The 24,626-nt window shown below is 40.9% G+C and overlaps 1 protein-coding gene across 2 annotated transcripts in view; it reads right to left on the bottom strand.

The window, feature by feature from the left end:
• pomgnt1 (protein O-linked mannose N-acetylglucosaminyltransferase 1 (beta 1,2-)) overlaps window positions 1–24,626 on the bottom strand; it is a 123,789-nt gene that overhangs the window by 24,456 nt on the left and 74,707 nt on the right. For both annotated transcript variants that reach the window (XM_039734806.1, XM_039734807.1), the window contains 2 exons: window positions 11,096–11,168; window positions 7,981–8,109 (listed from right to left, as the gene is read on the bottom strand). In XM_039734806.1, coding sequence (XP_039590740.1) covers window positions 7,981–8,109; window positions 11,096–11,168 — 202 coding nt within the window. The remainder of the gene's footprint in view (window positions 1–7,980; window positions 8,110–11,095; window positions 11,169–24,626) is intronic.

Here is a 24,626-nt window from a genome sequence, read left to right on the forward strand (position 1 = left end):
ATGTAATTGTTTTGTGACTGTTATGAGTGTTGCTGTCATCAAGGATTTGATTATCATTATTTCTTTCAATCAGGTTCATATTTGGAGGACGTGTTGTGTTCAAGTTATATTCCGTGTTTGTGAACTGTTGTAAAGATAACAGGTTTCAGTCATCGAAGTGTTGACTATCCAAATCGCTAAGATGTTTAACAGGCATTCCCGGTATTAAGTTGTGGATTTGCCTGCGAATATTTAGCGACAGCGTGTCTATGAACTTGTGGAATCTCTTGCGAGTATTTAGTGACAGCATCTTGTAACGGTTGTCACATATTTTTTTATTGTGTGCTTTTAACTGTTTCTGCCGCGTGCTTCCTTTTAGAGATTATGTCCCAATAATTATCTGTCTGTGGGATAACTCTTTAAGAAGAATTGGGGGCCAAACTACGCCTGTGGGTCCTTGCTAAAAGTGCCATGGTGTGACGTAAGGGGAACTGACTGTAAAAAGGCAAGGAGGTGCGTATTTTGAAGGAAAAGGGAGAAGAGACAGAAGGAGCGGAAAAGTGAGAAGGAAAACTGTTTAAATAAAGAGCTGGGAAAGTGAATGGAAAGAAGCAGCCAGCGGTAAAGCAAGGAAGACTCCATAAGAAGGACGGTTGGGTGCATGGAGAAGGGGTGCCTGCTAACCTAAAAGGGATATTCGGAGCTCACGGCTTTACTTGTCTGCTGTGGAGCGGGCATCGGCCATGGATGGACGAGAATGCCGAGTCACCCGGGTGAGATGGACTTCATTGTTCAATAAAAGAAATGTCTTCGAGCCGGTGAGATCGCTTCTTTAAATGTAAATTAAGTAAACGTGTCCGCGGTGCACATCAGGATTGGTCGATGAATTCACTGCAGACTTCCCAGGCCGTGTGATTATAAACTTTTAAAACAAAGTTCAGATAAAGGACTGGGGAACGTGTGGGGATTGTGTGTGTGTGGGTGTCTAATTTATATGTTTGTATAGTTATAATATAAGTTAAATACATGTGAATATATTTGCGCCGTTGATAAATAAGATATTCTTTCCGTTTCTTTACCTTGCTTTCTTTCTTTCCTGCTTTCTTGCATTCTTTCGTTTTGTTTCTTTTTTCGCCATTTTCTGGGAAATATATTATAAAGTGTTTAAGGGGGTGGCAGATTATTTAGGAGTTGTATAGTTATTATACATTAGTTAAGGATTGTTTAGAGGGGGTGTTTATTGTTTTGTTTGATTTATAATAAATATATATAAATATATATATATATATATATATATATATATATATATATATAAACTGCTCAATAAAATTAAAGGAACACTTTGAAAACACATCAGATCTCAATGGGAAAAAGAAATCCTCCTGGATATCTATACTGATATAGACTGGGTAATGTGTTAGGAACGAAAGGATGCCACATCGTTTGATGGAAATGAAAATGATCAACCTACAGAGCCCTGAATTCAAAGACGCCCCAAAAATCAGAGTGAAACAATTATGTGGCAGGCTAGTCCATTTTGCCAAAATTTAATTGCAGCAACTCCAAATTGTATGCAGCACTTTGTATGGCCCCTGTGTTCTTGTATACATGCCTGACAACATCGGTGCATGCTTCTAATGAGATGACAGATGGTGTTGTAGGGGATCTCCTCCCAGATCTGGACCAGGGCATCACTGAGCTCCTGGACAGTCTGAGGTGCAACCTGGTGGCATTGGATGGACCAAAACATAATGTCCCAGAGGTGTTCTATTGGATTTAGGTCAGGAAAGTGTGGTGGCCAGTCAATGGTATCAATTCCTTCATCCTCCAGGAACTGCCTGCATACTCTCACCACATGAGGCCAGGAATTGTCGTGCACCAGGAGCCACTGTACCAGCATAGGGTCTGACAATGGGTCCAAGGATTTCATCCTGATACCTAATGGCAGCCAAGGTGCCTTTGTCAAGCCTGTAGCGGTCTGTGTGACCTTCCATGGATATGCCTCCCCAGACAATCATTAACCCACCACCAAACTGCTCATGCTGAATGATGTTACAGGCAGCATAATGTTCTCCAGACCCTTTCACTTCTGTCACGTGCTCAGGGTGAACCTGCTCTCATCTGTAAAGCACAGGGCACCAGTGGTGCATCTGCCAATTCTGGTATTCTATGGTGAATGCCAATCGAGCTGCATGCTGCTGGGCAGTGAGCTCAGGGCCCATTAGAGGACATGGGGCCCTTGGGTCACCTTCATGAAGTCTTTCTGGTTGTTTGGTCAGAGACATTCACACCAGTGGCCTGCTGGAGGTCATTTTGTAGGGCTCTGGCAGTGCTCATCCTGTCCCTCCTGCCCAAAGGAGCAGATACTGGTCCTGCTGATGGGTTATGGACCTTCTATGGCCCTCTCCAGCTCTCCTAGAGTAACTGCTTGTCTCCTAGAATCTCCTCCATGCCCTTGAGACTGTGCAGGGAGACACAGCAAACCTTCTGACAATGACACGTATTGATGTGCCATCCTGGAGAAGTTGGACTACCTGTGCAACCTCTGTAGGGTCCAGGTATCGCCTCATACTACCAGTAGTGACACTGACTGTAGCCAAATGCAAAACTAGTGAAGAAACAGTCAGAAAAGATGAGGAGGGAAAAATGTCAGTGGCCTCCACCTGTGAAACCATTCCTGTTTTGGGGGTCATCTCATTGTTGCCCCTCTAGTGCATCTGTTGTTAATTTCATTAACACCACAGCAGCTGAAACTGATGAACAACCCCCTCTGCTACTTAACTGACCAGATTAATATCCCATAAGTTTCATTGACTTTATGCTATACTCTCATTAAAAAGTGTTCCTTTAATTCTTTTGAGCAGTATATTTTGATTGTTTAAAGAATTGTTAGGGTGATTATTTCCTTTTCTCCTATAAATTCACAAAATCCAACTACAGCTGAGGATATGTAATTGGGACTAAGGTTCTGTCAGTTTCTGATCCAAATAGAATTAATTTTCCTAACAGTAGGAGATTTTTGTGTGTGGTGGGCTCCTCATTCAACTTAAGAGGAACTCGCTACAGTCTCTATTAAGTTGTGGAATTGCCTGTAAGTATTTAGCGACAGCGTCTCTATGAACTTGTGGATTTGCCTGCGAGTATTTGGCAGCAGCGTCATGAAGTTGTTTCCGTCTAACTGCATCAGAAAATGTACCACGACGTCTGACATGCCTCCTTTTTACTGTTTTCTCACCGCTTGGATTGCTGCTGACGGATGGCCTTATATGGGCAGGCAGCCAACTACGTGGGAGGCGTGGGGATGGGGGACACAACTCTGCCTCACACGGCGACCGAGCTGCAGGCTATGGCCGTATATATGTATGTAAGTAGGATTTAGTTATGACCGTTATGTATAGAATTTTGAAATGAATCCTGCTTAACTTTTGTAAGTAAGCTGTAAGGAATGAGCCTACCAAATTTCAGCCTTCTACCTACATGGGAAGTTGGAGAATTATTGTTGTGTCAGACAGTCAGTCAGTGAGTGAGGGCTTTGCCTTTTATTAGTATAGATTCATCAGTTTTATATGAATAGTTTTGGGTTGTGGAACGAATCATCTGAGTTTCCATTATTTCTTATGGGAAAATTCACTTTGATATACGAGTGCTTTGGATTGCGAGCACGTTTCCGGAACGAATTATGCTCGCAAACCGAGGATCCACTGTATATATAAATGATTTAGATAAGAATATAAGTAACAAGCTGGTTAAGTTTGCTGATGATGCCAAGATAGGTGGATTGGAAGATCATTTGGAATTCATTATATCAATACAGAAGGACTTGGGTAGCATACAGGCTTGGGCAGATTTGCGGCAGATGGAATTTAATGTTAGTAAATGTAAAGAATTACAATCTTAAAAGTGTGTATCCGGGAAAACAAAAACAGGGGTTGGCGAGTGAAGCAAGCGGGGGGCAAAGCCCCCTAGTTGTGAAAAAGAATGTCTTGGGCAGATTTGTGGCAGATGAAATTTAATGTCAGTAAATGTAAATAATTACACATAGGAAGTAAAAATGTTTGAATACACAATGGGCAGCCGGAAAATTGAGAGTACACCTTATGAGAAGGATTTAGGAGTCATAGTGGACTCTAAGCTATCAACTTCCCAACAGTGTTCAGAAGTCATTAAGAAGGCTAACAGAATGTCAGGTTATATAGCGCCTTGATGTGTGGAGTACAAGTCACAGGAGGTTCTGCTCAAACTTTATAACACACTGGTGAGGCCTCATCTGGAGTACTGTGTGCAGTTTGGGTCTCCAGGCTATAAAGAGGACAGCACTAGAAAAAGGTCCAGAGAAGAGCGACTAGGCTGATTCAGGGCTACACGTGTTGAATTATAAGGAAAGATTAAAAGAGCTGAGCCTTTACAGTTTAAGCAAAAGAAGATTAAGAGGTGACATGACTGAAGTGTTTAAAATTATGAAGGGAAATAGTACAATGGATTGAGACTGTTATTTTAAAATGAGCTCATCAAGAACACGGGGACACAGTTGGAAACTTGTCAAGGGTAAATTTCGCATAAACATTAGGAAGTTTTTCTTCACACAAAAGAACTACAGACACCTGGAATAAGTGACCAAGTAGTGTGGTAGACAGTAAGACTTTAGGGTCTTTCAAAACTCGACTTGATGTTTTTTTGGAAGAAATAAGTGGAGAGGACTGGAGAGCTTTGCTGGGCTGAATGGTCTGTTCTCGTCTCAATTGTTTTAACGTTCTAATGTTCTAAAAGACCAAAAATTCATTTAATTAATTCACCAATTCTGGCCCATTGTGAGTGAGTGTGAGGGGATGTGTGTATCATTTAATGGGATGGCGTCCTTGTGCCCAGCCAAGCCAAGATAAGCCTACAATCCCGAATTGCATTAAGTACAGTATATGGAAAACAGTTATAAAAACACACACTAGCCCTCTGTGAAGCACAGTGGTGACAGAGTCAGGATCTGGAGATGATCATCTGCAGCAGATCCTTGAAGGCTAGAAAGGGGAAAACAAATCCAGCAAAATATGGAGAAATCCTGATGAAGTTTGTAAGAAACCTGCACCTTGGGAGAATATTTAATAATGGAATGGCTTCAAAACAACAATGTGCATGTTCTGTGGCCTCATGTGTAACGCAGTGCGTAAAATTCATGCGAAAACATGGCGTAAGCACAAAAGAAATCCAGATGCATTAATCTGTGCGTACGCCAAGTTCCACGCACTTATTCTTTACAAATCCCAAACGAATGTGAAATGTAACGCATGCACACGTGCCTACAGCCCCACCCTGATTCCTCCCAGAATTTGACATATTTTAATATGCAAATGAATATAAATATCACCTTTCATTCAGTGCTTGGTTAAAAACAATGGAAAAGGCACATGAAAAAAAGAAGAATTTTAACAAATGCGAAATGCAGGCAAGGAAAAATGTATTATTTGTTGGCTTAAGCAGTGGTATAAGAAATAAAAGTGTGGCGGAGACACTTGAAAGTTCAAGATCAGAAAGTCACACAGTGTCCAAAAAAAAAAAAAAAGAAGTGGTCAGATATCACAGTAAACGTGAAAAAGCAAGTCACAGCCCACAGTCTCTTTATTCTGTTTCAGACAATATTACAAAAACGGACCCCTGTGCGATGGTCAAGTGGTGATGATGCTGCTATGCCGAGTTCGTCTTCAGGCGCTGACTGCACACACACCTCTGCCTCCGAAACCACTGGGCGACCATTTGGCTGTGAGCTGGCGGACTGTTCAGGTCCTTCCATGAAAACCATAAATACAAAGAGGACTGTTTCACTTATGTTAGGTAGATTGCCCAGAGGGGACTGGGTGGTCTCTTGGTCTGGAACCCCTACAGATTTTATTTTATTCTCCAGCCTTTGGAGTTTTTTTTTGTTTTTTCTGTCCACCCTGGCCATCGGACCTTACTTATTCTATGTTAATTAATGTTGACTTATGTTTATTTTTTATTGTGTCTTCTATTTTTCTATTCATTTTGTAAAGCACTTTGAGCTACATTTTTTTGTATGAATATGTGCTATATAAATAAATGTTGATTGATTGATTGATTGATTGATTGATTGGAGTCACAAAATGTAATAATGGACGCTGTAAGAGATGCGGGCAATGAACTAAGTAATATAAAGGCTGTACTATGTGACGCTGTCCACAATTTAAATGGATTAGTTAAAAAATAAAAGCTGTATCCGATTACCTGTTTTTACATTCAAACGAAGTTGTAACGCTGTCCGATCTCGGTGATCATTTGGTGAGTCGTCATCATAGGCATCTCTTCAGGTACGTGCTTGCACACTGCGACACACTTTCTGTGCACTACAGCGCAGCACATTAAAAGAGTGGAAATGCTTTCTATTTACAAAGGCAAATTCATTCTCTGAAGGTGCCTTTAAAGTGTAGCTTTGGCGCCTCGTGCCCCAATGGACCGATTCTCTGGTCTTTACTTTGAGGTGACTAGCTATCTTTAAAATGATTGCTTGCCTATTGCAGCACCAGTTGGAAAAAGCACCAGCGACTGTGCGAAGCTGCCATTATTGTGGCGGAGTGGAGGCTCTGAGGCTAGGGATCTGCACTGGCAATCCGAAGGTTGCCGGTTCGACTCCCGTAAATGCCAAAAGGGACTCTGCTCTGTTGGGCCCTTAACCTGCAATTGCTGAGCGCTTTGAGTAGTGAGAAAAGCACTATATACATGCAAAGAATTATTAATTATTATTATTAAAATTTTTCCAGCTATATATGATGCAAAGTCAGCTCATTCTTTTGGTGATTCATCCGTGGCTGATGCAACTTGTCTGGCATCGCCGTAATAGCCATGTGCGTGCAGCTGACCGCTCCAATTACATTTGGAAAACCGGACGTTGCTGTGAATTGCACTTTTATGTTTCCAAAGTGTAAGGAAATCCGATTTATCTTAATGACAAGCGGATTATACCATCCTATTCAGCTGGCATGGCGCAACTCAGTAATGATTGTGAAATACCCGATCAGTTAGCAAGTTCACGTTGAAAAGCTCCTGTGGCTAAAAACCTGAGAGTGGATAAAACTTATAAAGGAGAAGGTACAGACAAGTCCTCAAAGTCGACCTTTGTAAAGTCGGCGTCAGTTCAGCACACAGCGCCAAGAGGAGAGCTCATGGAAATCAAAATCTACTTAGAAGCCAATCGTCATCATCTGTAAATATGCGTTCTTTTCTAATTCATCGTTTTGTGAGGTCTTCTAACATCGCTAAAGCAGCGGTGGTGGTTGGAATCGTTTGACCATTCCATGCACCATTATATTGTTACAGAATGATTACAATCGAGTGAATTCAATTTGTAAATGATACGCAATGAATTTCTGGGCATTTGATAAAACCCCAAATCAGAGACGTGAATCTAAAAAAGAAAAGTAGACCACAGAAACAGCAGCAATGCTTTGACGCTAGGTGCCACCAGTTTGCAAAAACAAGGAAAAACGTACGTACTGGGGGATCGCCCTGCTGTGAAAATGCGGCTGGCTTTACACCAAGTTTAGTTTTTATACATCTCGAAGCGAGTGTGGAAACAGGCATACACATCATTTTTGTGCGAACGCACCATTTATACATGAGGTCCCTGGTGTGGAGTGTGAATCACATACTCGAGGACACCAGTGGAAATTAAAGGGAAGTGCAATTAAAAATGAAGCACATCGTTACACAAAAAGTGGGAACAAACTACCAAGACATGTAGCTGAGGCAGAAACCTTGATAACCTTTAAGAAGAATCTCAATGAGATATGTGGACAGCTAAGCTGTTAGCTAAATAAATGGCCTCCTCTCATTTGTCAAATTTCTTATGTGCCTGCGCAGTGTAATTTATTGACTGTTTTTCTAGCATTTTGTATTATTGTTTCTCATTTTCCTAACATTGACGGTCTAAAGCTCTTCAACCTTAACATCATCTCGTTCAAACATGCAGCTAAATAACTCATTTATAAACTTTCATACCTTCTCTGGTGTTGGCCATTTGGGTTCCAGTTCTTCTTTATAAAGGCTCTTCTTTAAAATCCATCCAAGGCCAGGCATACTCTCCACTCTGTAAAGGAGAGCAGGGTCTTCAGCCGTGTGCTCATAGCCCTAAAGGCAAGCAAGGGGTCAGTTATTGATGCAGATCTGAGTGACATTCACATAGCTACACAAATCTGTTCTTACGTGTGACAGTATCCAATTCTGTGAATTTATTTATTTATTAATTGATTTCATTAAAATCAAGTAACATTCCATACAAATAAGTCAAATTTTACAAAAATAGGTTCTGTGAATAAATTCTGTGAATTTAAAATTGGAAATGGGAAAAGCCAATTAGGACTTTGAAGTCACCAAGGCACCAAGAATGTTCTAATACAGTATTTACTGCTGTGGTCCCCGGCCGGGACGCCCAGGAGGACGTGAGGAGGGCTTGTGCCTCCTCCAGACCGCGAGGGGGCGTCCGTCCAGGTTCTGTTGGGGGCCTCGGGTACCCTGTAGGGGCCCGTGGTTACCGCCAGGCGGCGCCCCGATGCCGGTTTATCCCGTGTGGTCCTCGGCCGGGACGCCTTGGAGGACCAGAGGAGGGTGTGTGCCTCCTCCAGACCGAGTGGGGGCGTTCGTCCTGGTTATGCATGGGGCCTCGGGTAGGGGGCTTTGAAGCCCAGCCCTGTAGGGACCCGTGGCCACCGCCAGGCGGCGCCCCAGTGCCTAATTGTCCCTGTCCTGGTGTGGCGGAAGTACTGGGGGGAAGACTTTATATGGCGCCCGGAGAGCTGCCAGGAGGACAGGCGACACTTCCGCCACGCAGGGCGTGGCTAAGGAGGGGATACCGGGAACACCTGGGGCTCATCCGGGAGCATTACATTAGGGGCCGCCTCCCTCCAGTCAGTGGTGGAAGTCGGGAGGCAGTGTTGACGGAGCTGGAGAGAGGACAGGAGGCGGCCAGGAAGCAAGGCACAGAGACTGTGGGCCCTGGACTTTGGGGGAATCAGTGCCAGGGGCACGGGGTTGTGTGAGTGCACGTGACTTATGGAACTTGTACATAGTGTAAATAAAAGTGTGTTGGGTGCGAAAATGTCGTCCGTCTGTCTGTGCCAGGGCCAGCTTTCACACTGCAAAGAAGAGTAAGCGTTAGGAAAGACACCATTTTAAACACACTTTCTTCATTATATTATTAGTGTCTGTGATTACGCTTCCTCTTAGTCTTCCGCCTTGCTCTCCAGAGTAGTGATTCTCAAGTTCAGTCCTAAGGCACCCCACTGTGGCTGAAGGTTGTCATTCCAAACATTTTCATAAATCATTGAATGTCTCTTTTAGGAACATTATAACAATCTGGACAAGAACAGGCCATTCAGCCCAACAAAGCTTGCCAGTTCTATCCACTTAATTCTTCCCGAAACAATATCAAGTAGAGTTTGAAAGTTCCTAAAGTCCTACTGTCTACCACACTACTTGGTCACTCATTTCACGTGTATTTGGTTCTCTTTGTGAAAAAAAAATGAAGTCCTAATGTGTGGGAAGATTAACCCTTAATATTTTTTACAACTGTGTCCTCGTGTTCTTATTGAACTCATTTTAAAGTCACTGTCTTGATCCACTGGACTAATTCCCTTCATAACTGTAAACACTTCAATCAGGTCTCCCCTTAATCTCCTTTTGCTTACACTGTAAAGGCTCAGCTCTTTTTATCTTTCCTCATAACTCATCCCCTGTAGCCCTGGAATCAGCCTAGTTGTTCTTCTCTGGACCTTCTCTAGTGCTGTTATGTCCTTTTTGTAGCCTGGAGACCAAAACTGCACACAGGACTCCAGATGAGGCCTCACCAGTGTGTTATAAAGCTTGAGCAGAACCTCCTGTGACTTGTACTCCACACATCAAGGCGCTATATACCCTGACATTTTGTGAGCCTTCTTAATGGCTTCTGAACTCTGGTGGGAAGTCGATAGCTTAGAGTCCACTATGACTCCTAAATCCTTCTCATAATGTGAGCTTTCGACTCTCAGACATCCCGTTATGTATTTAAACCTAACATTATTACTTCCTTTACTGACATTAAATTTTATCTGTCACAAATCTACCCAATGTACACTGTCACCACTTTAAATGAAAATGTCAAGAGTTCTAATTTACATTTTGTAGCAGCAACCCAAGCTTTTTCATAGATGGTCACCTATCCAAGTACTGGCTGGGCTGAAACATTACCTGTTCCTATTACCTTTATGACCATTTATTCACATAATTAACATGTAGTACTAGGGTGTTGTACCATGTTAGCCATTATGGATGTAGTGAGAAGTCGAGCAAAATGACACCTTTTATTTGCTAACTAAAAAGATGACAACATGCAAGCTTTTGTGGCAACTCAGGCGTACCCTTCAGGCAAGATGTAGAATGATTCCATCTTGCCTGAAGAAGGGGCCCGAGTTGCCTCAAAAGCTTGCATATTGTAATCTTTTAAGTTAGCCAATAAAAGGTGTAATTTTGCTTGACTTCTCACTACATCCATAATTAACATCAAAAGGCTATGGTACACTATGCTTATGTTGCATTGCTCTGCTTATATTTTGTGTTTTTTCTATATCCAAAAGTTCCAGTAATAAAACGGCTGGTGCGATGAGACTTAACTGATTGTGCTAGCAGCACTGGTTAAACTTGCGCTGTCAAAGAGATTCTGAACTCGCTTCTGGAACTTCATCATTTGTAATTACTTTGCCAACAACTACCTTCCTGTGTAGTTGATTAACAGGTCTAGTTAAATATTTTGTCTCAACAATCAATGCCCATGTGCTTTGAAGGGAAAATACTGCAGAATTGGAGAGGCAGATTTCTTCTCCACCCATTCACCCATTTGTGCTTTTCTTGGCTATTAACAATGAGGACACCCAGTGGCCAGGGTGAAAATTACAGGAAGTATAAGAGAGTTATTTTGACTTAATTTACAATAGTGATGCCCCACACCCTGTGATGATATTGTCAATCAGCAGTGTTCAAGAAGGCGATTAGTTCCATAATACCACCCAACACTACATTACTTGGGCTTAAGGATTAAAGGACAAGCCAGTCACTTTCTGGTTAAACACAATTCCTGAAGTACCTGATCATTCCAGGCAGAAATGCAGTAAATGCTCTCGTCTTCATCCAGCAAATGAATCGACTGGCTTAGGAAACTGGAAACAAGACAAGATGGTATTAGCACTAGTGGGTCAGGCAGAGAATCATACAGTATGTTAATAGTAAATATTAAAACTCTGCTTCAGTCATCAGACAACACAACCCACACGCACTCATCTCAACAAAAGTTTGGCCTTTGTGGTATGTTCTAACTTCCTTACTGTTGGTATAGAAAAGAATCCCCCCCCCCCTTCGAATATTCCCATTTTTTTTTGCTTTACAGACTTAAATGAAAACACATACAAAAAATATTTATTCCCAGCTTTACTTACTCAATGCAATCTATAACGTACAAGTGAAAGATACCACAGCTACAGTTCATACAAATTATTAAAAATCAAAAACAAGACCTACTGAGATTAATAAAGGATCACCCCCCCATGTCATTTTGTTGACCCCCATTTTGCTTTAATGACAGCCTTGAGTCTGTTGATTCTTCTCTATCAGCTTTGCCCACCTAGACTGAGCCCACTCAATATTTGCCCCCCACTCTACTTTACAGTTTAACTGTTCGGTCACATTGAGTGGTGAGCGTTAGTGGTCTGCTATCTTCAGATCTTTCCACAGATTTTTACTGTGATTTAGGTCTGGGCTCTGACTGGCCACACGAGGACATTCACTTTTTTCTCCTTCAGCCACTGTGTGCTCAATGTTACTGTGTGCTTCAGGTCGTTGTCGTGTTGAAAGGTGAATATTCTGCCCATCTTCAACTTTCTGGCAGAGGGTAGCAGGTTTTCCTCAAGAATTTGATGGTATTTTGCCCCATTCATTTTTCTTTCTACCCTAATGAGAGCCCCGGGTCCCCCACAACCGGATGCTGCCCCCTCCATGCTTTACTGTAGGTATGGTGTGTTGCGGATGGTGAGCTGCATTGCTGTACCATTTGGTATTGAGGCCAAATAGTTCTATTTTGGTCTCATCTGACGATAACACCTTTTTCTACTTGGCATCAGACTCTTCAAGGTGGCAAAGATCAAACAAGCCTTAATGTGGCCTTTCTTGAGAAGTGGCTTTTTTCCTTGCGGCTCTCCCGAACAAGCCAAAATTGTGGAGCGCTTGTGAAATTGTTGTCACCTGCACACAATGACCACTCTTTGCCATCAAATCCTGTAACTCCTCCAGTGGCCATTGGCCTCTCGTTAGCCTCTCTTACCAGTTTCCTCCTTACTCTTCCATCCAGTTTAGAGGATCCAGGGAGGGTCCCTGTAGTACCAAACACTTGACACTTCTTTATGATGGATTTTACTGAGCTCCTTGGGATTGATAAAGCCTCTGAGATTCTTTTTGCCTTATGTTTGTTCACAACTCCATCCATGAGATCTTTTGAAAGTGGCTTGCCACCCACAATCAGTTGCACTACCAAGTAAGGGAATGAATGCTCCAGGAACAGCTTCACTAAACACATGGATTACAATTGATCACAGGTGGAAGGATGCCAGTAACTGCAATGCAAATGGTGGGTACTGACACCTGATTTGAGTTTTGAAGATCCTTTATTAATCTCAGTATTTCTTGTTTTTTATTTTTTTTTTTAATTCTTCTGAACTGTAGCTGTGATGTCTTTCACTTGAATGTTATAGACTGCATTGAGTAAGTAAAGCTGGAAAAAATATTGGTTTGTGTGCTTTCATTTAAGGCTGTAGAGCAAACAAAAATGGGAATATTTTGAAAGGGGGGATTCTTTTCTTTATCCACTGTACATTATGACATTGCCAACATATATATATATATATATATATATATATATATATATATATATATATATATATATATACTGCTCACAAAAATTAAAGGAACACTTTTTTTATTGGGCCTGGCATGAAATCAATTAAACCTGTCTGATAATTTTCTGGTTGGTTAAGCAGCTGACGTCATTGTTAATCACTTTCAGCTGTATTGGTGTTCATGGACTTAACGACAGGTGCACTAAAGTGGCAACAATTAGAAAACCCTCAAAACAGGACTGGTTTTACATGTGGAGGTCATTTCAAGTTTCTCCCTCTTGATCTTTTTTGGCTGGTTTTCCACTCGTCCAATTTTGGCTTGAGTAATTATCTCTACTGGCAGTATGAGGCGATTCCTTAATCCTACAGAAGTTGCACAGGTTGTCCAACTTCTCCAGGATGGCACATCCACACGTGCTGCAGCAAGAAGGTTTAATGTGTCTCCCAGCACAATCTCCAGAACATGGAGGAGATTTCAGGAGACTGGCTGTTATTCTCGGAGAGCTGGACAGGGCCGTAGAAGGTCCTCAACCCATCAGCAGGACCGATACCTGCTCCTTTGTGCAAGGCGGAACAGGCTGAGCACTGCTCGTGCCGTACAGAATGACCTCCAGAGGGCCACTGGTGTGAATGTCTCTACCCAAACAATTAGGAACAGACTTCATGAAGATGGCCTGAGGGCCCGACGTCCTGTAGTGGGCCCTGTGCTCACTGCCCAGCACCGTGGAGCTTGACTGGCATTTGCTCAAGAACACCAGAATTGGCATGTCCGCCACTGGTGCCTTGTACTTTTTACAGATGAGAGAAGGTTCACCCTGAGCAGCTGTGATAGACGTGAAAGAGTCTGGAGAAGACAAGGAGAACGATATGCTGCCTGCAACGTCGTTCAACATGACAGGTTTGGTGGTGGGTCAGTGATGGTCTGGGGAGGCATATCCATGGAGGGACGCACAGACATCTACTGCGTAGGAAATGGTGCTCTGACTGCCATAAGGTATCGAGATGAAATCCTTGAACCCACTGTCAGACCCTACGCTGGTGCAGTAGGTCCTGGTTTCCTCTAATGAACGACAATGCCCGGCCACATGTGGCAAGAGTATGCAGGCAGTACCTGGAGGATGAAGGAATTGAAACAATTGAATGGCCTTCACGATCCCCTGACTTAAACTCAATAGGACATCTGTGGGACATTATGTTTCGGTGCATTAGGCGCAGCCAGGTTGCTCCTCAGACTGTACAACAGCTCAGGGATGCCCTCATACAGATCTGGGAGGAAATGCCACAAGACACCATCCGTCGTCTCATTAGGAGCATGCCCCGACGTTGTCAAGCATGCATACAAGCTCGTGGGGCCACACAAGATACTGAAAAGCATTTTGAGTAGCAGAAATTAAGTTTTTGAAAAAATGGACTAGCCTGCCACATCTTCATTTCACTCTGATTTTAGGGTGTCTACACAATTGAGCCCTCTGTAGGCAGAAAACTTGTATTTCCATTAAAAGACTTGGCATCCTTTTGTTCCTAAGACATTGCCCTGTCGTTATTTGTATAGATATCCAACTTCATATTGAGATTTGATGTATCTAATGTGTTTCTTTAAAGTGTCCCTTTAATTTTTGTGAGCAGTGTGTGTGTATATATATATATATATTTTTTTTTTTTTTTCTTCTTCATTCAAGTTATTGCTAATGTTTTCAGATGCTGAATGAACACATCAAAATGTGTTGTAATGTCCAAAGCACATGACTCACACTTATCACAATCTTACGGATTTTGCTCCATCACATACATTTCTGGCAAAAATGATTGGAACCTTTACACTTTTTCAAATAATGCACCAATTAATTAAAAAAATACACTGCTGAAGTTAAGAATAGTTTAATCTTTATCTTGTTTAAAGTGGAATGACACAAACATCTGGGGGAAAAAAATGTGTAAATCTTATTCCAAACAGAAATCCCACAATGCACTAGGCAAAATTATTGGCACATTTTAGAAGGTGTAAGAAACACTTGGATTTCAATCAGGTGACTCTCCTTTAATTTGTAAGTCAACTGTCATGGTAATACGGGGCTGTCACTAGAAAGCGCTATGCTTGCTCTGTTCAGAGAATGTCTCTAAGGGGGTGCCTAACAGACTTACTCCTTTAGCTCACACTGTAAGGTAATCACTTTTGAGCTTAACATTGCGGGTTCACGGCTGACCGTCAGCAGTTTGCCACTGTGCAAATCTTTAAACTGAGATGCTTTGTGGTGTGTGTTCACTGCAGTTTCATTTGGTGAGAAGGGTGGGATTTACACTGTAGATGGGAGGAGCGTAGTGGAGATGCTGTGCATAAAGGCGCTTTTCCACTGCATAGTACGGCACAGCACGGTTCAGTACAGCTCACCTTGGTTCGGCTCGGTTTGCGTTTCGACTGCAGTTTAGTACCGCTTTAGAGTGGGCGGGATTATTCACGTGTCGTTATAGTTGCGCCGCCTCTACTGCCGTGACACCGTGGAACTTTTACAACAACACGCAGACAACGACAACACTTTAGCTCGACGAATCGCAAGGGTAAGTATCTAAAAAAAGCACGTCACTAGCTAACTTTTATCACTGTTGCAAAGCATAAAATGAACTTAACTGCCAGTGTAACATTAAAATGCTGATTCTGTATATTACAGATCTTCCACATTTTGCAAAAAGTCGCAACAGACCATCTGTTTGGACATTTAACCGTGCTTCAGAGTGGTGGGATGTGATTGTTCCCGGTTTTACAAACACTCAGTGGCTGGAGAACTTTCAAATGTCTGAAGAAACATCCATCCACTTATGCAACAAACTGCGTCCAGCGATGGAGAGACGGGACACAAACTTCCGCGTGTGTGTACCTTTAAAGAAAAGAATAGCCAGTGACGCAGTAATGACGATTTTCTCCGGCCAATCAGCGACCAGCAGAGTTTACACGTCACGTTTTGGTAGCGGTTTGGCGCTTGGAACCTCGGCTGAGGTGGTACTAAAAAAAGGACCAGGTACCAGGTACTGTTCCCAGTGGAAAACGCCCCAAAAGTGAGCTGAACTGAACCGTGTTGTGCCGTACTATGCAGTGGAAAAGCGCCATAAGAGGCGTGGGGACTAAGAGAGAGAGGGCGAGCTCAGCTGACGTGACCAGAGTACAGATGCCAGTCTCTACATGATTGACTAATGGAACTCTCCGATTAGCTCATGTTAGAGCATTAGAACACTCTAGACGAGAAGAGGCCATTCAACCCAACAAACCTAGCCAGTCCTCTCCACTTATTTCTTCTAAAAAAAACATCAAGTCGAGTCTTGAAAGTCCCTAAAGTCTTACTGTTTACCACAGTACTTGGTTGCTTATTCAAAGTGTCTATCGTTCTTTGTGTAAAGAAAAACTTCCTAATGTTTGTGCGAAATTTACCTTTCACAAGTTTCCAACTGTGTCCCAATAACTGTGTTATTGATGAACTCATTTTAAAGTCACCGTCTCGATCCACTGGACTAATTCCCTTCATAACTTTAAACACTTCAGTCATGTCACCTCTTAATCTCCTTTAAAGGCTCAGCTCTTTTAATCTTTCCTCATAACTCATCCCCTGTAGCCCTGAATCAGCCTAGTCACTCTTCTCTGGACCTTCTCTAGTGCTGTTATTTCCTTTTTGTAGCATGGAGAGTAAAACTGCACAGAGGACTCCAGATGAGGCCTCCCCAGTGTGTTATAAAGACGTGAGCAGAACCTCCTGTGACTTATACTCCACACATGAAGGCGCTATATAACCTGACATTCTGTTAGCCTTCTTAATGGCTTCTCTCTGGCAGCTGATCACGTTGAGTCCACTACAACTCCTATTCCTTTTGATAAGGTGGACTCTCGATTTTCAGACCGCCCACTGTGTATTCACAATGGGTGTCCTGGGTATGACGTTAATCTGCATCCATCCCTGCATGTAGGCCCTCCAACCTGCAGGGAAAAGCTTGGAGGTTGGTGGCAGAATTGGCACTCCAGGCAGCATAAACAAAGCCTCACACTGTCCCAACTCCATCTGAACTAGTGTGGTGCTGAGGTATCACCTGTTGCATCGATGCACTCGGGTCCTAATCTGGATCCTGAGTTGGTTTGTCATGTGGTGGGTGCGGCAATGCACTGTATCAGTGCGAGCTCCTAACCTCCATTGTGTATTCAAACCTCACATTTTTACTTCCTATGTGTAATATTTTACATTTACTGACATTAAATTTCATCCACCCAAGACATTCTTTCTCACAATATTCTAATTTTCTGAGATAGTGAATTTTGGGTTATCATTCACTGTAAGCCATAATCGGCAAAATGAAAAAAAATAAACATTTGAAATATATCACCCTGTGTGTAATAAGTCTATACAATATATGAGTTTCACTTTTTGAATTGAATTACTAAAATAAATTAACTTTTCGATGACATTCTAATTAATTGAGATGCACCTGTATGATGGGCAGACATCTGAGAAAGTTTGGCCTGTTTACAACTGAAAATAAAAATTCTTAAGAATTTAGAGTTCCGCCTGCATTAAGAAATGTGCATTCACTAATGAGGACACAGGGCAATGGAGGACATGGAAAGAACTGGTAGTATGGTTGAAGAACAGCCAGAAACCTATAATGATTAATGGAAACTAAAGGAAAAAGAGTCAAAAAAGACAAAGGAAATGTTGGGGGAGGAAAATTCTTATAAATGAGTTGACAGATTTGGCCTGGCTTTCTGCCCACGAGATTTTAGAGACCAACCTTGATGATGAGCAAAAGGAAAGTCCTTCAGGACCCCAAACGTCCCACAGAAGGATGGAGAAATAATGTGGGACTGCCCCATGGGTGTAAAAATGAGGAAAACGGTGAAACAGGACTCCCTGGTAAAGACTAATCTAGACTGAGATTTAGTATTATTTGCAAAGTTAGCGAAAAGAAAAGTTGGGAGGTCAGACTGGGAGAAGATTAATGTGGTAAAACGGGTTTTTATGGATGGCCTGATGTGAACTAAGTAACAAACAAAAAGTTGTTTCTCCACAGAGGATGTTTAGAGTGATTAAGGAAACCTTCTCCCTTTATGGAAAAGATCACCGTCCGCCCCTTGATTAAATACCCCAAAAAACTAAGCAAAGGTAAGATAAACTTTTATATATTGTTTTAGTTTTACATTAAATTTGTTATGTAATGGGCGTGCCTTGGGTGATTCTCCAAGAAATTGCACCCGAAAGAAAAAAAACTAATACGATTTTATTTTTCAGAACTGTTGTTATAGGATACAAAATAAAATTAATTTAGTACAAAAAGAAAAAAAAAAGATAGCTAAAGGAGTAAGTCCATTAGTCACCCACACAGAGTCCACTACTAATCACTCTGAGCGCAGCGTGTCCTAGTGATGTCAGCTGATCTGTCCACTCGGGCCCCACCATCCTGCACAGAACCTTACCGTATCAAGTCACCTGTGATGAATAGCAGGTGCCTACAATGTAAGTAAGCACACATTCAATTCGAAAGCCAATCTCACCTGAACGCACTCCACAGTCATACACAAGAGGACTCGCCCGGCTTACTTAACAATATTATAGACAAAATACTCGTTTTGGACATTTCTGAATAAACAACTGAACACCTGACATAGGCCATTTGAGAATATTTTAGGGACATTTTGACATTATGTACTGCTGTTCAATGGGGTCCCCACTGAAACCCACTGCATCAGATATTGTATTCTCTCTGCTCGCAATGAAATTAATTTTTTTCTCATGCATTCCTATAAACACAAGATAAGTAACAGGTAAAAAAAAATAGGCATTATACAGTGGGGGAAATAAGTACAGTGGTACCTCGGTATACATCCTTAATCCGTTCCAGATCCTTTGACTTATACAAAACAAATTTTTCCCATAAGAAATACAGTGATCCCTCGCTATATCGCGCTTTTACTTTCGCGGCTTCACTCCATCGCATATTTTAAATGTAAGCATATCTAAATATAATTCACGGATTTTTTGCTGGTTCGCGGATTTCTGAGGACAATGGGTCTTTTAATTTTTGGTACATGCTTCCTCAGTTTGTTTACCCAGTTGATGTCATACAAGGCACGCTATTGGCAGATGGCTGAGAAGCTACCCAATCAGAGCACGTATTAAATAAAACTCCTCAATGATATACAATATACTTCCTGCTCGCTGCTTCGCACACTTCAAAGCTCTAACAGCCCGTATTGATTTTTGATTGTTTGCTTTTCTCTGTCTCTCTCATTCTCTCTGACATTTTCAGCTCCTGCCTGATGGAGGGGCTGTTTGCACAGAGGCTGTCTGCTTAGAAAATACAGACGCTCCTGTAAAAAATGCTGAAAGACTACCTTCACATCGATCCCTTCATTGCGGCTGCTTTATCGCGGGTGCTTCGTATACTTAAAAGCCCAACAGACCTATTGATTTTTGATTGTTTGCTTTTCTCTCTCTGTCTCTCTGACATTCTCTGCTCCTGACGGCACTCCTTTGAAGAGGAAGATATGTTTGCATTCTTTTAATTGTGAGAAAGAACTGTCATCTCTGTCTTGTCATGGAGCACAGTTCAAACTTTTGAGTAAAGGGCGTTATTTCATGTCTAGAGGGCTCTAACGTATTTAGGTCGTAAACAGGTTTTCAATGTTCTAACTGCGAAAATATTAGATCTATACTAATAAAAGGCAAAGCCCTCACTCACTCACTCACTCACTCACTCACTCACTCATCACTAATTCTCCAACTTCCCGTGTGGGTGGAAGGCTGAAATTTGGCAGGTTGATTCCTTACAGCTTCCTTACAAAAGTTGGGCAGGTTTTATATCGAAATTCTACGCGTAATGGTCATAACTGGAAGCAGTTTTTCTCCATTTACTGTAATGGAGATGAGCTTCAACGCCGTGGGGTTTCGTGTGACATCATCACGCCTCCCACGTAATCACGCAGTACATAGAAAACCAGGAAGACCTCGAAAAAGCGCTCAAGAAAACATGCATTATATAATTGAGAAGGCAGCGAAACAATAAGAAGCGAGTTCTGCTACTTCGGAAACAAAGCACGATGTAAACCTACACTTTAAATTAAGTTCATAGACAGGCTGCCGCTGGCGTTTGTAATTTAGTGCCTGCCCATAGAAGGCCGTCCGTCAGCGGCAATCCAATAGCAAACTGCCACGGGTAAATATTCACGGGTGAAGGACTGTGCTTATGGAGAGGAAGATGAGATGGTCAGGGTGGTGTTTGACACAAACTCAGCGAAACTGCGAGAGAAAGTTTTAAGTGCCAGGACTAAGGTAACATTAAATAAAGCTATGGACATAGCACGAGATGGCACCAGCACAGCTGGGAACCTTCGATGCAAGTACACCGAGTGGCTCACGTGAACTGACGCAGTGCACAGATAAAAGCAACAGTTCCAAAAGCGCTGAACAAAACCGAATTACACAGTTGAAAAGGCAGCAAAAAATATGAAGCGTCTGATAAGCATATTCATAAATGCAGCTACTGTGGAAACAAAGCACACGGTGGAAAAAGTCAATGTCCCGCTAAAGGAAGACAGTGTAAAAAAAACCCGTGCATGCAGTGTGTCAGGTCTCAGATAAAGAAGAAGACGAGCTGTTTATTGATGCAGTAAGAAACGAATCGATGAATGAAACCTGTCATCTTTACAACGATTGACAAACACGGAATGTAACTTGAACACAACACATCGCATACAAATACGAGCCTGATTGAAAGAAATAATGATAATCAAATCCTTGATGACAGCAACATTCAATAACACTCACAAAACAATTACTGTATATTGACAATCATGTTACGTTATTTTTAAAATGTTCCCTTTTCTTTTCATAACTTCTACTTCTCCACTGCGATACGCGGTATATATTTAAATGTATATATATACCCCTATCTACAGTACATACTCAGCATAGACAAGCCACATGCTGTGGCTCAATTGTAGAGTCTTAAGCCTCTAATGCCGACATTCGAGGTTCGATTCCGAGAGGGATGCACTGAGTATGTACGCGCTACTGATTCATTTTACCTTCGATCTCCTTGGTTTGGGACGTATGAAAAATATTAGGTTAACGCAGAATCATGTTACGTTATTTTTAAAATGTTTCCCTTTATTAGCACAAGCACAGCTGAGAAGCTTCGATGCATGTACTCCATAACGCGTTAAAAAAATAACGCATTTAATCACACTTTCAATTCCAAGCAAACGGGAACTTTTGTCAATGCATCATTTCCTGGTACATCCATTACACTGATGCACACATCACAGCTACAAAAATGTTAGAGTCGGAATAAAGCGCGTTCCTACGACTGATCATTTCGACTTCCGAAAGCCTTGATAAAAGCATGGTTTTGTGCACAATGAAAAGCAAGCAAAATTAGATGCATTACAGAAAGCGGACTTTGTGGCTCTTACTGGGGATCATTGGACTTCCGTGACCGTTAGTAATTCTAATTACATCTAATTACAAAATGTTCAATGATCACACTGTTTTAGCCTAATGTACAAAATAATTTTGGCTAAGGTTACTCAGAGTTTAAAGATTAAGTTGGTCAAATTACCTTTTATGTTTCTGACTTATTTTTTAAGAAGAAAAACTGCACTTTATGTTGAAATTTTGGTTATTATTATTTAAAGACAATACTATTCTGAAAATCTACTTAAAGTACTTAAACTACCACTTTATTTTTAAGTCTGCCCAATTTTAACCAGGGATGATATTTTTGTTTCTGTTTTGAATTCAAATGCAGTTTAAAGGCTTTTTTTCAGAAATTAAAACAGCTTCAGTTTACAATATTCATGTACATGTCTATTATTTGATTCTGTCGCCCACTAAAACACTTTTAAATTAAAAAAAAAACATTTGCGATTTGGGGCAAATTTACGTGTCGATTACATACGATTAATCAAGATTAATTCTTACACAGCCTCTAATTAATTGGATTAATTTTTTAATCGAGTCCCACCCTAATATATATATATATGTGGATATATATATGTAGATTTGTATATATAAATGTGTATATACAGTATATATGTAGATATGTATATGTGTATATACAGTATGTATATATATGTATGTGTGTATATGTATATATATATAACTGTGTATATATATGTGTATAGATGTATATATATATATATATATATATATATATATATATATATATATATATATATGCCAGCAACACTCATGACAATGACAAAACAATTACATTGTCAATCATGTTACGTTATTATTAAAATGTTTCCTTTTCTTTTTACTTCTCGCTGCCAATCAGGTATTTTGCTATATATATATATATATATATATATATATATATATATATATATATATATATATATATATATATATATATATATATATATATATATATATACAGATTTATATAAATATATATATATACAGATATATATAAATATATATATACAGATATATATACAGATATATATAAATATATATATATAGATAGATATGACAACAACACTCAATATCAATGACAAAACAATTACATTAACAATCATCTTACGTTATTTTTAAAATGTTTGCTTTTCATTTTCATAACTTCTTTAACACACTACTTCTCCGCTGCGAAGCGCGGGTATTTTGCTAGTTTATAAATAAAGAATACTACTTCGTGGAAATTCATTTATCTGTCTGGAGCGGATTAACCGCTATAAACGAGGGTTTACTGTATAACTGTGCGGAGAATATTTATAAACAGTGTGGGAGAGTTTCTAAGGGCTTAAAATATATAAAATTAACCATACAAACATATGGTTTCTACTTTGCAGATTTTCACCTATCGCGGAGGGTTCTGGAATGCATCCCCCATGATCGAGGAGGGATTACTGTAAAGGGAAAATGATTAATCCGTTCCCATAAAATAAAATCCTATTGTTATTGGCATATTATACATTGATGGGATTGTATAAAATAATTTAAACACTGCTTAATACTAAAATACATAAATACAAAAGCAATTAGATGAAAAAAATTAAAATTTAACCTCACTTTACTTTTTAATAACATCTTTGTTTTTCACCGTAGATACTGTCTTTCTCGGCATAAGCTATGCAGCAGCTATGTCCCGTATACGCATGCCACCTTCATACTTTTCAACAATCAATTAAAATTTATGCGAAAAAACACAAAATCATGTAAAAGTTCACACAGAGTTATAGCACGGGTTGTTCACTGAATGCTAGCAACTGGCGTAGTGACGCTCGTGGGCAGTCGTGGCTTTGTCTCGAGAGAGGTAAAAAAGGGTAGCGCGCGGTGTTCTATCAGGCGAGTCGTATTCCAAACAAAGGTTGTATACCAAGCAAAATTTTTCGTGTCCAAACAGGATATTTACCAAGTTGGACTTATTCCAAAGTGGACGTATACCAAGGTATCACTGTATTTGATCCCCTGCTAAATTTGTAAGTTTGCTCACTTACAAAAATTAACAGTCTCTAATTTTTATGGTAGTTTCATTTTAATGGAGAGAGACAGAATATTATATAACATTATATAAAAGTTATAAATTGATTTGCATGTCATTGAGTGAAATAAGGATTTGATCCCCTACAGCCCAGCCGGAATTCTGGCTCCCACAGATTGGCTGAGCACACATATTACAATCAATCAATCAATCAATTCCAGATACTACCGATCTCAACTTGTGATGTGTATAAAGCACAACTGTCCACAGAATCAATTTCTTCCATTTCAACCTCTGCACCACAGCGGACAACACCAAAGAGCTGTCACATGATGTCGGGGACAAGGTCAGAATGGGCTACAAGACCATCAGCAAGAAGTTTGATTAGAAGGTGACAACAACTGTTGGTGTGATTATTCGGAAATGGAAGAAATATAACATGACCATCAACCAAAATGGATTGAAATCTTACAGCGCCTGCAAGGTCCCCTTGCTCAAGGCGGCACATGTACAGGCCCGGATAATCACTGGCAAACTTAAGACAGGCCTGCACATGTGCCTTCTTGAGTAGGGAGCTGCAAGATGGGCGGAGTGGTGGCTCTGAGGCTAGGGAATCGGAAGGTTGCCGGTTCAATCCCGTAAATGCCAAAAGGGACTCTGCTCTGATGGGCCCTTTCAGCAAGGCCCTTCACCTACAATTGCCGAGCACTTTGAGTAGTGAGAACAGCACTATATAAATGCAAAGAATTATTATTATTAATCCATTACGACATAGTGTGTTACCAATAATGGTGCTCCTGGTGACTGTGGTCCCAACTGCCTTCAGATCATTAACAAGCTCCTCCCTTGTAGTTTTGGGCTGATCCCTCAACTTTCTCATGATGCAAGATCTTGTATGGAGCTCCAGACGGAAGATGACTGATGGTCATTTTCTATTTCTTCCATTGCTGAATAATCGCACCAACAGTTGTCACCTTCTCACCAAGCTTCTTGCTGATGGCCTTGTAGCCTATTCCAGCCTTGAATAGATCTTGTCACTGACGTCCTTTGACAGCTCTTTGCTCTTGCCCATGGTGGTGGAGAGGTTGGAATGGAAGAAACCGATTCTATGGACAAGTGTTCTTTATACACATAAGTTAAGAAGTATCTGGAATTGACTGATTGATTGTAATTTGTATGCCACCTGGGCACACAGCCAATCCGTGGGAGACAGAATTCTGGCTGGGTTGTAAGAGATCAAATCCATATTTCACTCAATGACATGCAAATCAA

Source organism: Polypterus senegalus, chromosome 14, assembly GCF_016835505.1.
Source record: "Polypterus senegalus isolate Bchr_013 chromosome 14, ASM1683550v1, whole genome shotgun sequence".
Taxonomy (NCBI): domain Eukaryota; kingdom Metazoa; phylum Chordata; class Cladistia; order Polypteriformes; family Polypteridae; genus Polypterus; species Polypterus senegalus.